Source organism: Oncorhynchus mykiss, chromosome 11 (assembly GCF_057628025.1).
Source record: "Oncorhynchus mykiss isolate SJ-2025 chromosome 11, ASM5762802v1, whole genome shotgun sequence".
Taxonomy (NCBI): domain Eukaryota; kingdom Metazoa; phylum Chordata; class Actinopteri; order Salmoniformes; family Salmonidae; genus Oncorhynchus; species Oncorhynchus mykiss.
Genome location: NC_143032.1, coordinates 50,230,476 through 50,243,895, shown reverse-complemented (window position 1 = coordinate 50,243,895; position 13,420 = coordinate 50,230,476). Strand labels below are relative to the sequence as shown.

The 13,420-nt window shown below is 42.6% G+C and overlaps 1 protein-coding gene across 1 annotated transcript in view; it reads right to left on the bottom strand.

Annotated features, from left to right (window-relative positions):
* Window positions 1-13,420, bottom strand: part of LOC110535043 (cell surface hyaluronidase) — a 71,493-nt gene that overhangs the window by 40,347 nt on the left and 17,726 nt on the right. The window contains exons 5-8 of the mRNA XM_036935630.2: window positions 12,482-12,651; window positions 9,861-10,049; window positions 8,589-8,758; window positions 5,018-5,227 (exon numbers count right to left, since the gene is read on the bottom strand). Of these exons, the coding sequence (XP_036791525.2) occupies window positions 5,018-5,227; window positions 8,589-8,758; window positions 9,861-10,049; window positions 12,482-12,651 (739 nt within the window). The remainder of the gene's footprint in view (window positions 1-5,017; window positions 5,228-8,588; window positions 8,759-9,860; window positions 10,050-12,481; window positions 12,652-13,420) is intronic.

Below are 13,420 nucleotides of genomic sequence, written 5' to 3'. Positions count from 1 at the left end.
CTGGGAAATGTTTGGGAAAGGTTACACAGAGATGGGAGTAAAGAGGAAACGCTTACTGGAGCAGAGCAGAACATCCCTGCCGGCCAGCTTGGAGCTTAATGTTAGTCGATTCACTTCATTAACGCATTTTAGATTAATTTGTTTAAAGACCAGCATCACATGGTCCTCAAGTTCTCTGTCACACACACACACATGCACAGAAGATGGGCATTTGAATTGTTTTCGCTATTCAAATAAATTCATGACATTTTTTTTCAGATATCTGGACTGCAGGAGCCGGTGTGTGACAGTCTATTATCCCTTTCATATACCCTTTACTTTCATATACCCTTTACTTTCATATACCCTTTACTGGTACGATGCCAGTAAAAAGAAACCTGCTCATGTTTAAATCCCAATTAATGTAGTCCAATTCATTTAAAACATATACATTTCCTCCCCAATTTCGTGGTATCCAATTGGTAGTTACAGTCTTGTCCCATCGCTGCACCTTCCGTACGTATCGGGAGAGACGAAGGTCGAGAGCCGTGTTTCCTCCGAAACACAATTCAGCCAAGCCGCACTGCTTCTTGACACAACGGCCCTTAACCCGGAAGCCAACCGCACCAATGTGTTGGAGGAAACACCGCACACCTGGCGACCGTGTCAGGATGCATTGCGTCCGGCCCGCCACAGTGGTCGCTAGTGCACGATGGGACAAGAACATCCCTGCCGGCCAAACTGTTCCCTAACTCGGACGACACTGGGCCAATTGTGCACCGCCCCATGGGTCTCCCAGTCGCGGGCGGCTGTGACATAGCCTGGACTCGAACCAGGATCTCTAGTAGCACAGCAAGCTTTGTGATGCACTCGGGAGGCTTACAGTCCCATTTTTACCATGTCCTTGTCGAGATGAGCCTTTTATATCTCCTATATACATGCCGGCAAGTTTAGAAGTGAGAGTAGACGTGGGTCGACATCTATTTTAATTCAATCCATTGAATATATACCATTACAAAAGGCAGGTCCTAAGAAACATTATGAGATCAATAAAATAATTCAACTGTTGGCGCAAATATTAGAAAATGGAAGAAGTTCAAGATGACGGTCAATCACCCTCTGTGTGGGGCTCCATACAAGATCTCACCTCGTAGGGCATCAATGATCATGAGGGGTGAGGGATCAGCCCAGAACTACACGGCAGGACCTGGTCAATGACCTGAAGAGAGCTGGGACCACAGTCTCAAAGAAAACCATTAGTAACACTACGCCGTCATGGATTAAAATCCTGCAGCGCACGCAAGGTCCCCCTGCTCAAGCCAGCGCATGTCCAGGCCCGTCTGAAGTTTGCAAATATCCATCTGGATGATCCAGAGGAGGAATGGGAGAAGGTCATGTGGTCTGATGAGACAAAAATAGGGCTTTGTGGTCGAAACTTCACTCGCCGTGTTTGGAGGAAGAAGAAGGATGAGTACAACCCCAAGAACACCATCCCAACCGTGAAGCATGGAGGTGAAAACCTAATTCTTTTTGGATGCTTTTCTGCAAAGGGGACAGGACGACTGCACCGTATTGAGGGGAGGATGGATGGGGCCATGTATCGCGAGATCTTGGCCAACAACCTCCTTCCCTCAGTAAGAGCATTGAAGATGGGTCGTGGCTGGGTCTTCCAGCATGACAACGACCCGAAACACACAGCCAGGGCAACTAAGGAGTGGCTCCGTAAGAAGCATCTCAAGGTCCTGGAGTGGCCTAGCCAGTCTCCAGACCTGAACCCAATAGAAAATCTTTGGAGGGAGCTGAAAGTCCGTATTGCCCAGCGACAGCCCCGAAACCTGAAGGATCTGGAGAAGGTCTGTATGGAGGAGTGGGCCAAAATCCCTGCTGCAGTGTGTGCAGACCTGGTCAAGAACTACAGGAAACGTATGATCTCTGTAATTTCAAACAGGTATCTGTACCGAATATTAAGTTCTGCATTTCTGATGTATCAAATACTTATGTCACGCAATAAAATGCAAATAAATTACTAAAAAAATTATTAAAAAATCATACAATGTGATTTTCTGGATTTTTTTAGATTCCATCTCTCGCAGTTGAAGTGTACCTATTATAAAAAGTACGGACCTCTACATGCTTTGTAAGTAGGAAAACCTGCAAAATCGGCAGTGTGTCAAATACTTGTTCTCACCACTGTATATATATTAACGTTTTTTCTGTGATCGAATCAACATTATATCAGCCCCTTTTCAATGCAACAAACCAAATCTAACTTTTCAAGAAGGAGTCTGTGATTTTGTTGTAGGCAGAGCCAGAGTGAAATTAAGTAGAATTCTATTGGGGGGGAGGGCCATGAGCGGTCTTTCACCCGAGCAATGCGAGTTAGTGAGTTATTTGCCCAGTTATAGATAGATATAGGTTAGCAAATTGGGAGATACTGCTTCCTACAAGAGGACAAAACATGTAGGCGACATTTCAAACTGTCTTCGAACAGCCAGAAAGGTAAAAAGACTTAAAGGGGTAGTGTTGTATTTTGAGAAAGGCTTGAATTATGCAAATAAGCAAATATGCAGAGGGGTAGTTCCCATTGTCTAATTCCCAGTATGGTAATAATAATTACTTTTTAAATTTGTATATAAAGTGGCTTAATGCATCATACAACACAATACAATTTACAGTCACCTATTTGGCCCATGGTGTTACAGATCAAGTAAAACATTATCAATTAATATCAAGCCCTTCATGCAATGTAGGCCTGCATTGAACACCACATGTAGGCTATATCATAGATATCAAAAGCTATTTCTCTGTGGAAATGTTCTGGGATTCGCTCCATTGGTATTGTTGGTAGGCCTCCATTATGCTCAAATAGCCACAATATCCTATTGGCTACTGTCTAAAATTGTAAGGGTACAGCCTCAATGTCCACTGTAAATGCTCCCCGGAAGTTGCACAAAATTCTCACACCGTTCAAGTTTCCACTCACAAGACTTAACATTTGCTCAGTGCCCCCCAAAAATTGGAGGGAACATTGTTATTTTGACAAGACCAAACTATTGATTTCATTTGGATGCTACAGGCTGCACAGACCTGTGACATAGACCTAATTAAACTCAAAAACAAGCTATTATGTTCATTTGAAAATATAATAAAATGTGTTTCTTAGGACCTGCCTAAACTAATTAATAATAGATTCATTTTTGAAGGTTTAAATTCAATGGATTAATTCAAATAGAAGACCAACCACATCTGCACATCACTGCTAACACTCATCACCGGCATGTGCACGGAAGGGATAAAAGGCATATGCAGGAATGTGGTAAAGAATGTGGTAAAATGGGCCTGCTTGTAAGGGGGTCATATAAACATTGCCCACAATGTTTTACAGGCAAGATAAATCCTAAGTGAAAAAAGTATGTGTATGTGTGTGTGAGTGGCACAGACAAACACGAGAGGAGTGAAAGCCAGAAAGAGAGAAGAGACACACAGAGACAGAGAAAGAGAAAGATAGAGACAGAGAAAGATAGAGACCGAGACAGACAGACAGACAGACAGAGGGAAAGACAGAGACAGAGAGAGACACACACAGAGGGGGAGAGACAGAGAGGCACAGCGGGAGAGCTGTGCCAGCTAAGTTAGCTGGCTGAAGTAGAAATGCTAATTGAGGCTATTTTGCTGCGCTACCAGTCCTTGTCTAAAACAACTCCATTCATATGAAACAGCCTACCTTGTTGGTTGACCATTGTAGCCTATTCCTCATTTAGTCAATTTAATACCGTCATTTTAATTCAGCTCTGCATTGATTAGTAATCTCCCACTTTACTTGTTACACATGGAGCCTCAATGTAGCGCCATTTTGATTGACCGACATAACAAGCTTCACATGTGAAACGTGTGTAGGCTACCGGTGTGTCTTTATGGGGTGCACTCATAAAAAAAGTCATAAAACTAGGCCTAGGCTATTAAAAACAATGAATACTCTCCCAAGTAATTGCATACTAACGTCCGTTCGGATATTCAAATAACCGTGCCCATCCCTAAAACACACAGTCTTCGGATTTTAGGAAAGTACTATAAAAATCCTATGTATTATTAATTTTATTATTATTATTATAATACACTACCGTTCAAGTTTGGGGTCCCTTAGAAAAACCCTTGTTTTTAAAAGAAAAGCACATTTTTTGTCCATTAAAATAACATCAAATTGATCAGAAATACAGTGAAGACATGGTTAATGTTATAAATGTCTATCGTAGCTGGAAACTGCAGATTTTTTATGGAATATCTACATAGGCGTACAGAGGCCCATTATCAGCAACCATCACTCCTGTGTTCCAATGGCACATTGTGTTAGCTAATTTTATCATTTTAAAAGGCTAATTGATCATTAGAAATCCATTTTGCGATTAGCTGAAAACTGCTGTGCTTATTAAAGAAGCAATAAAACTGGGCTTCTTCTTCATTAAATAGTACCCGCAAAACACCAGTCTCAACGTCAACAGTGAAGAGGCGACTCCGGGATGCTGACCTTCTAGGCAGAGTTTCTCTGTTTAGCGTCTGTGTTCTTTTGCCCATCTTAATATTTTATTTTTATTAGCCAGTTTGAGTTATTTGTTTCTGGCCATTTTGAGCGTGTAATCGAACCCACAAATGCTGATGCTCCAGATACTCAACTAGTCCAAAGAAGGCCAGTTGTATTGCTTCTTTAATCAGCACAACAGTTTTCAGCTGTGCTAACATAATTTCAAAAGGGTTTTATAATGATCAATTAGCCTTTTTAAAATGATAAACTTCGATTAGCTAACACAATGTGCAATTGGAACACAAGAGTGATGGTTGCTGATAAACGTAGATATCCCATTAAAAATGTGCCGATTCCAGCTACAATAGTCATTCACAACATTAACCATGTCTACACTGTATTTCTGATCAATTTGATGCCATTATAAAATTGACCAAAAAAAAAGTGCTTTTATTTAAAAAACAAGGACATTTCTAAGTGACCCCAAACTTTTGAACAGTAGTGTGCACACACACTGACCAGCAGGCCGTTGGTGGCGTGGATGGTAATGCAGCGGGAGAAGGAGTGGTGGATGGATAGGCCGTCCACGTAGGTTGGTTCCCGGTAGCCCCCTCGTCGGTCCACGTCCCCACAGCGGTGGAAGTGGACTGGGTAGCGACCCTTCTTCTGCTGCCCCATGTTCCTCAACTCCACGTGGGACAGGTGCACCGAGGTAAAATTCCCAAATATCTGAGAAGAAATGGGATAGAGGAGAGAGCGCGAAGAGTACATTTCTCTGTGTATCATATTATGTTTACACACACAAGTTTGGACACACCTACCAATTCAAGGGTTTTTCTTATATATACTATTTTCAAAATTGTAGAATAATAGAAGACATCAAAACTATGAAATGCCACATATGGAACTAAATAAGTATATTTCTATATTTTAGATTCTTCAAAGTAGCCACCCTTTTCACACTCTTGGCATTCTCTCAAACAGCTTAACCTGGAATGCTTTTCCAACAGTCTTGAAGGAGTTCCCACACATGCTGAGCACTTGTTGGCTGCTTTTCCTTTACTCTGTGGTCCAACTCATTCCTAACCATCTCAATTGGGTTGAGGTCGGGTGATTGTGGAGGCCAGGTCATCTGATGCAGCACTCCATCACTCTCCTTGGTCAAATAGCCCATAAAAAGCTTGGAGGTGTGTTTTGGGTCCTGTTGAAAAACAAATGATAGTCCCACTAAGCGCAAACCAGATGGGAAGGGGTATGACCACAGAATGCTGTGGTAGCCATGCTGGTTAAGTGTGCCTTGAATTCTAAATGAATCACTGACAGTGTCACCAGCAAAGCACCCCCACACCATCACACCTCCTCATCCATGCTTCACGGTGGGAACCACATATCCAGAGATCATCCATTCACCTACTCAGCATCTCACAAAGACACGGCTGTTGGAACCAAAAATCTCACATCTCACAATTTGGACATTTAAGATTTTCACTGGTCAATTGTCCATTGCTCGTGTTTCTTAGCCCAATCAAGTCTCTTCTTATTGGTGTCCTTTAGTAGTGTTTTCTTTGCAGCAATTCGACCATGAAGGCCTGATTCACGCAGTCTCCTCTGAACAGTTGATGTTGATATGTGTATGTTACTTGAACTCTGTGAAGCATTTATTTGGACTGCAATTTCTGAGGCTGGTAACTCTAATGAACTTATCCTCTGCAGCAGAGGTAACTCTGGCTCTTCAATGTCTGTGGCGGTCCTCATGAGAGCCAGTTTCATCATAGCACTTGATGGTTTTTGCGACTGCACTTGAAGAAACTTGCAAAGTTCTTGAAATGTTCCGGATTGACTGACCTTCATGTCTTAAAGTAATTATGGACTGTCGTTTCTCTTTACTTATTAGAGCTGTTCTCGCCATAATATGGACTTTTACCAAACAGGGCTATCTTCTGTATACCACCCCTACCTTGTCACAACACAATTGATTGGCTCAAACGCAGTAAGGAAAGAAATTCCACTATTTAACAAGGCACACCTGTTAATTGAAATGGATTCCAGGTGACTACCTCAATTTAGAAAATAGTTTTAAAAAAAATTTAAAAAAATGGAATGAGTAGGTGTGTCCAAACCTTTGACTGGTACTATTATGATAGTATTGATCTATTGATTGCTATATTTTACAGTTACAATTGACATCTGTTGAAGAATGGAAAAACATGCATGTTATTACAGTTGAAGTCAGAAGTTTACATACACTTAGTTTGGAGTCATTAAAACAGTTTTTTCAACCACTCCACAAATGTATTGTTAACAAACTATAGTTTTGGAAGTCAGTTAGGACATCTACTTTGTGCATGACACAAGTCATTTTTCAAAACAATTTTTTACCTTATAACTCACTGTATCACAATTCTAGTGGGTCAGAAGTTTACATACACTAAGTTGACTGTGCCTTTAAACAGCTTGGAAAATTCCAGAAAATTATGTCATGGCTTTAGAAGCTTCTGATAGGCTAAATGACATCATTTGAGTCAATTGGAGGAATACCTGTGGATGTATTTCAATGCCTACCTTCAAACTCTGTGCCTTTTTGCTTGACATCATGGGAAAATCAAAAGAAATCGGCCAAGACCTCAGAAAGGCGTGTTCTGTCTCCTAGAGATGAACGTACTTTGGTGCGAAAAGTGCTAATCAATCCCGGAACAACAGCAAAGGACCTTGTGAAGATGCTGGAGGAAACAGGTACAAAAGTATCTATATCCACAGTAAAACGAGTCCTATATCGACATAACCTGAAAGGCCACTCAGCAAGGAAGAAGCCACTGCTCCAAAACCACCATAAAAAAGCCAGACTACGGTTTGCAACCGTGCATGGGGACAAAGATAGTACTTTTGATAGTACTTTTGGAGAAATGTCCTCTGGTCTGATAAAACAAAAATAGAACCGTTTAGCCATATTGACCATTGTTATGTTTGGAGGAAAAAGGGGGAAGCTTGCAAGCTGAAGAACACCATCCCAACCGTCAAGCAGGAGGGTGGCAGCATCATGTTGTGGGGGTGCGTTGCTGCAGGCAGGACTGGTGCACTTCACAAAATAGATGGTAACATGAGGAAGGAAAATTATGTGGATATATTGAAGCAACATCTCAAGACATCAGTCAGGAAGTTAAAGCTTGGTCACAAATGGGTCTTCCAAATGGACAATGACCCCAAGCATACTTTCAAAGTTGTGGCAAAATGGCTTAAGGACAACAAAGTCAAGGTATTCTGACCCACTGGGAATGTGATGAAAGAAATAAAAGCTGAAATAAATCATTCTCTCTACTATTATTCTGACATTTCACATTCTTAAAATAAAGTGGTGATCCTAACTGACCTAAGACAGGGAAATTTTACTAGGATTAAATGTCAGGAATTGTGAAAAACTGAGTTTAAATGTATTTGGCTACATGTAAACTTATGTAAACCTCTGACTTCAACTGTATGTATTCATCAGAAAAATAATGTACATAACACATTATACAGGGAAAATATTTTGCTTATGCAACACGGACAAAGATAATGTGTGTGAGGGAGGAGTGTATGAATCAGGAAGTGTATACGTCAGTCTGAGTTGTGTTAGTGTTCAGCCCGGGGGGGTTGGATGAAATAAAGAGTACAATACTAAACACAAAACATTAAGAGTAGGGAGAGTTGTTCTCCAGGGCTCTCTCTGAGTGGTGCGTGGGTTGTGTTCATTAGGGCATACAACGGAAAACCCAAAAATTATAATTGCAACCAGAAATGAAAACAGACTGAAACAGTCCCTCCCTGTTTCAGTCTGTTTTATTCCATTTGGTGCCGAATCAACATCTCCCTGCTGTGGCAGATCATGTGTGAATGCAGAATGGCCTCACTCATCAGTGCCTGCTGTATGCCCCAATGACCCTCTGCCACAGCAATATGGGAAGTTTCAACATGATACAACATACACCAGACTGAATGGCATTAAATAAGCAGATAAACTCCGGCTGAAATGCACAGGGCAGGCAGGCCGAAGATTCAACACAGACCCTATACTCACAGTTACACACAGGTACATAAGCACTCAGACACACACCTTAATGTGTCCGCCGTACGTGTCGTGGCCAAAGAACTGGCACCAGTTGTTTCCATAGCAGGCGTTTTCCATCTCCCCATAGATGAGTATGTTCCTGCTGAGCATTGCTACCTCTGCCCGCATGTCCACCCCGTCCACAATCTCCCCCACATGGCCAAACTGGGGTCTCCCTGGGGGGGGGGGGGGGGTGAAGAAAACACATACTTTTTTTTATAGCATGTACCAGTGTAATATCAGTAAAAGCAACAATTATTTGCTGTATGTAAACACTTAAATATATGTCTAAGGTGTTCATATTAACAACAACAAATATATGATTGCCATGATACAGTAGGTCTGCATATTTAATTGGGCCGGGAGAGTGACTTTAATCCCAAACAGAACAACTTCTGCACCTCTCCTTCTAAACATGAAGACAAACTCTAAGATAAAGAGTTGAGACTGTCGGTTTGCCATTATTGTCTCCCAATATGAGCAGCCAACTGCTGCCAGTGCCAACCTCATTTGTGTGCACACACACACACACACACACACACACACACACACACACTTCAGATAAACACATGCTGGAAACTGGTTCTCTGGTTGAGAAAGTAACAAAACCAGAGGAGGACATTTTTTCTGGTTGCTATTGCTAAAAACACTAATTCAATTCTACGATATACAATCTGACCATGGCGTAATTGCAACCAGTTTTGCTCGCTGGGCTTGTGACAACATGGACAGTTTATAAACAGGACTGGCATCCTCACACACACAGCAGAAAACAGGGGGAAGGAAGGGGGGGGGGGAGTGAAATATATAATTGAGCAGCACCATCCCCTGGTGGAAAAAAAACAAGTACTGTCCCCGTCTTTTCCCAAGGGTCATATATAGAAGATGTGAAATGAAAAACCAATGCTCAGAAAATAGAAATAAATCATGATTCTTATTTTTATAATCATACAGATGTTGGTTCTTAATTTGATCACACAGTGTTGCAGAAAAACTTTCCTGCAATACAGGACATTTTAAACTTGTAGCGTAGTTGAGGTTTAAAAAGGCTGAAGTTTGTAATTTCCAGACTTGACTTTCCCTTACGAAAAAATGTATCAACTACTAGAAAATCCACATAATAATTCACATTTCCTGTTGCTGCAGGATTGTTTTCCTGCTGTAGCAAACCGGCTCAAATTAAATTAAAAAAAATAATAAATCACAGCAGTAATACTCAATATGAGCATTCATGAAAGCGCCCATGAATGTACAAACACCCCTTTCGTTTTCGCTCACCTTGAACTCTGACCTGTCTGCTGGTGCAGCTCGGGCATGGGAGGAGGGTGAACTCCTCTGCCTGATGCATGGAGTAGTCAGTACTGGCAACCACAACCTGGTTCCCAGGTTGCCAAGTGCGTACATCATCTTGCAGGTTCAGGACAACCTGGTCCAAAGCATCAACCTGGAAGCCAGATATGGGAAAACCTGGAAGACCAAAGAATAGGTGGTATAAGATCCGTTGCATAAGGGGTTTTCTCCTGCATATCAAAGAACTAATGGCGGGAACAGGATCTAGAGTCACGAAAAGTCGTATTTAAATCAAAAAAGTGCCTTTGGAAAGTCAAGACCCCTTGACTTTTTCCACATTTTGTTACATTACAGCCTTATTCTAAAATTCCACTCATCAATCTACATTGAAATGTTTGCTAATTTATTAAAGATAAAAAAACAAAAATATCACATTTACATAAGTATTCAGACCCTTTACTCAGTACTTTGTTGAAGCACCTTTGGCAGCGATTACAGCCTTGAGTCTCCTTATGACGCTACAAGCTTGGCACACCTGTATTTGGGTTCCTCCCATTCTTCTCTGCAGATCCTCTCAAGCTATGTCAGGTTGGATGGTGAGCATTGCTGCACAGCTATTTTCTGGTCTCTCCAGAGATGTTCGCTCGGGTTCAAGTCCGGACTCTGGCTGGGCCACGAGGACATTGCGAGACTTGTCCCAAAGTCACTCTTGCGTTGTCTTGGCTGTGTGCTTAGGGTTATTGTCCTGCTGGAAGGTGAACCTTAACCTGCTCAGGACCTGAGACTGGGGCGTTCATCAAGGATCTCTCTGTACTTTGCTCCATTCATCTTTCCCTCGATCCTGACTGGTCTCCCAGTCCCTGCTGCTGAATTCCTCCCCCCAACAGCATGATGCTGCCACAACCTTGCTTCACCGTAGGGATGGTGCCAGGTTTTCTCCAGACATGACACTTGGCCTTCAGGCCAAAGAGTTGAATCTAGGTTTCATCAGACCAGAGAATCTTGTTTCTGATGGTCTGAGGGTCTTTAGGTGCCTTTTGGCAAACCCCAAGCAGGCTGTCATGTGCCTTTTACTGAGGCTTCTGTCTAGCCACTCTACCATAAAGGTCTGATTGGTAGAGTGCTGAAGGGATGGTTGTCCTTCTGGAAGGTTTCCCCATCTCCACAGAGGAATTCTGGGGCTCTGTCAGAGTGACCATCAGGTTCTTGGTCACCTCCCTGACCAAGGGACTTCTCCCCCCCCCCCCCCCCGATTGCTCAATTTGGCCGGGCAACCAGCTCTAGAATGAGTCTGCTTGGTTCCAAACTTCTTCCATTTAAGAATGATGGAGGCCACTGTGTTCTTGGGGACCTTCAACGCTGCAGAAATATTTTGGTACTCTTCGCCAGATCTGTGCCTCGACAGTTGTCTTGGGGCTCTACAGACAATTTCTTCGACCTCATTGCTTGATGTTCGCTCTGACATGCACCGTCAACTGTGGAATCTTATATAGACCGGTGTAAAGTTTGGTTGAGGAGGAATAATAGTCTTGTGCTGTTTTTCATGGTTCGGGCTGGGCCCATTAATTCCAGAGAAGGAAAATCTTAACGCTACAGCATACAATGGCATTATAGATGATTCTGTGCTTCCAACTTTGTGGCAACAGTTTGGGGAAGGCCCTTTCTTGTTTCAGCCTGAAAATGCCCATGTGCAAAAAGCGAGGTCCATACAGAAATGGTTGTCGAGATCTGTGTGGAAGAACGTCACTAGCCTGCACATAGCCCTGGCCACATCCCCGTCGAAACACCTTTAGGATGACTGCAAGCCAGGCCTAATCGCCCAACATCAATGCCCGACCTCACTAAAGCACTTGCAGCCATGTTCCAAGTAGTGGAAAGCCTTTTCAGAAGGGTGGAGGCTGTTATAGCAGCAAAGGGGGACCAACTCCATATTAACGCCCTCATGATTTTCAAATAAAAATTTGTCACATGCGTCGAATACAACAGGTGAAATAGTTATTTACAAGCCCATATCTAACAATGTAGTTAAGAAAAATACGTGTATTTACTAAAAGAAACTGAAGTAAAAAAAAATTTTTTTTTTAAATAGCAAAATATAGGCACAGGTTAGATAAAGGTAATTGAGGTAATATGTACATGTAGGTAGGGGTAAAGGAACTATGCATAGATAATAAACAGAGCGTAAAAGCAGTGTAAAAACGTGTTAGGAGGGGTCAATACAAATAGTGTGGGTAGCCATTTGATTAGCTGTTAAGGTGTCTTTAGCGTTGGGGGTAGAAGCTGTTTAGAAGCCTCTTGGACCTAGACTTGGTGGTCCAGTACCGCTTGCCGTGTGGTAGAAGAGAGCACAGTCTATGACTAGGGTGGCTGGAGTCTTTGCCCATTTTTAGGGCCTTCCTCTGACACCGCCTGGTATAGAGGACCTGGATGGCAAGAAGCTTGGACCCAGTGATGAACTGGGCTGTTCGCACTACCCTCTGTAGTGCCTTGCGGTTGGAGGCCAAGCAGTTGCCATACCAGGCAGTGAGGCTCATACATGCTTGTAAGAAGTTATAAACCATTATACCAGCAGGCTTTAAAAAGTGTGAGCCGAATTGGTTATGACGCACCGTTCTTCCATTCGCTGTAGGCTGTGACAGAGAAGCCGACCCCGTCCACAGTGGTGAAGTTCTGGTGGGCCAGCGCCTTCCCTCCTGTGTCATGGTTCTCATGTTCCCGCACGGCTTCTGAACACGAGCCGTTCCCTCCACCAATCACAGATACCAAGGCCCAGGCCTGCCTATGGACAGAGACACGAGAGACATGAGAGACGAGAGAAGGAGACGAGAGAGAGACAGACACGAGACAGAGAGACACAAGAGAAAGAGACACGAGAGAGAGAGTGACGAGAGAGAGACACGAGAGAGAGAGTGACGAGAGAGAGACACGAGAGAGATAGACAGAGACAAGAGAGAGAGATAGACAGAGAGAGGAGAGAGAGGAGAGAGAGACGAGAGAGAGACACGAGAGAGAGAGTGACACGAGAGAGATAGACAGACAGAGAGACACGAGAGAGAGAGAGTATAATACTATGGCTTGAGCCTTTGTATTGTCTTATAACAAGGTTTATTGTTATGCTATGTCTCTCCATACATAAAATTATAAGGATGACTGACTATAAGAAATTATAAGCAGGTTATACATACTCATGATAAATCTTAACGCATAACAGCATCATAATGTATTATACCAGCATGCTTCAAGTATAGTGTTAGAGACCCATTTCGCTAAGGAGGAAGCCCCATCTTTAGCTTTTGACACAACCAAAAAGGGAAGAACGCGTTTCAAAAGTGTGTCCAAGCCCAGTGTGACAGAGCTGGACTCACCCTGTGCACATCTAGAGGATAAAAGAATCACTGGACTGATACAAATGGTCAAAATTCAATCAACATTTATTACGCTATCAAACAGATGGGTTGAAAGAGGTTAAAATACAGACCATGCAAAAAGGTTATTAAAGCAACAAAAATACTTTCTGCAGAGCAAATAGCATCACTGCAAGCCGATTT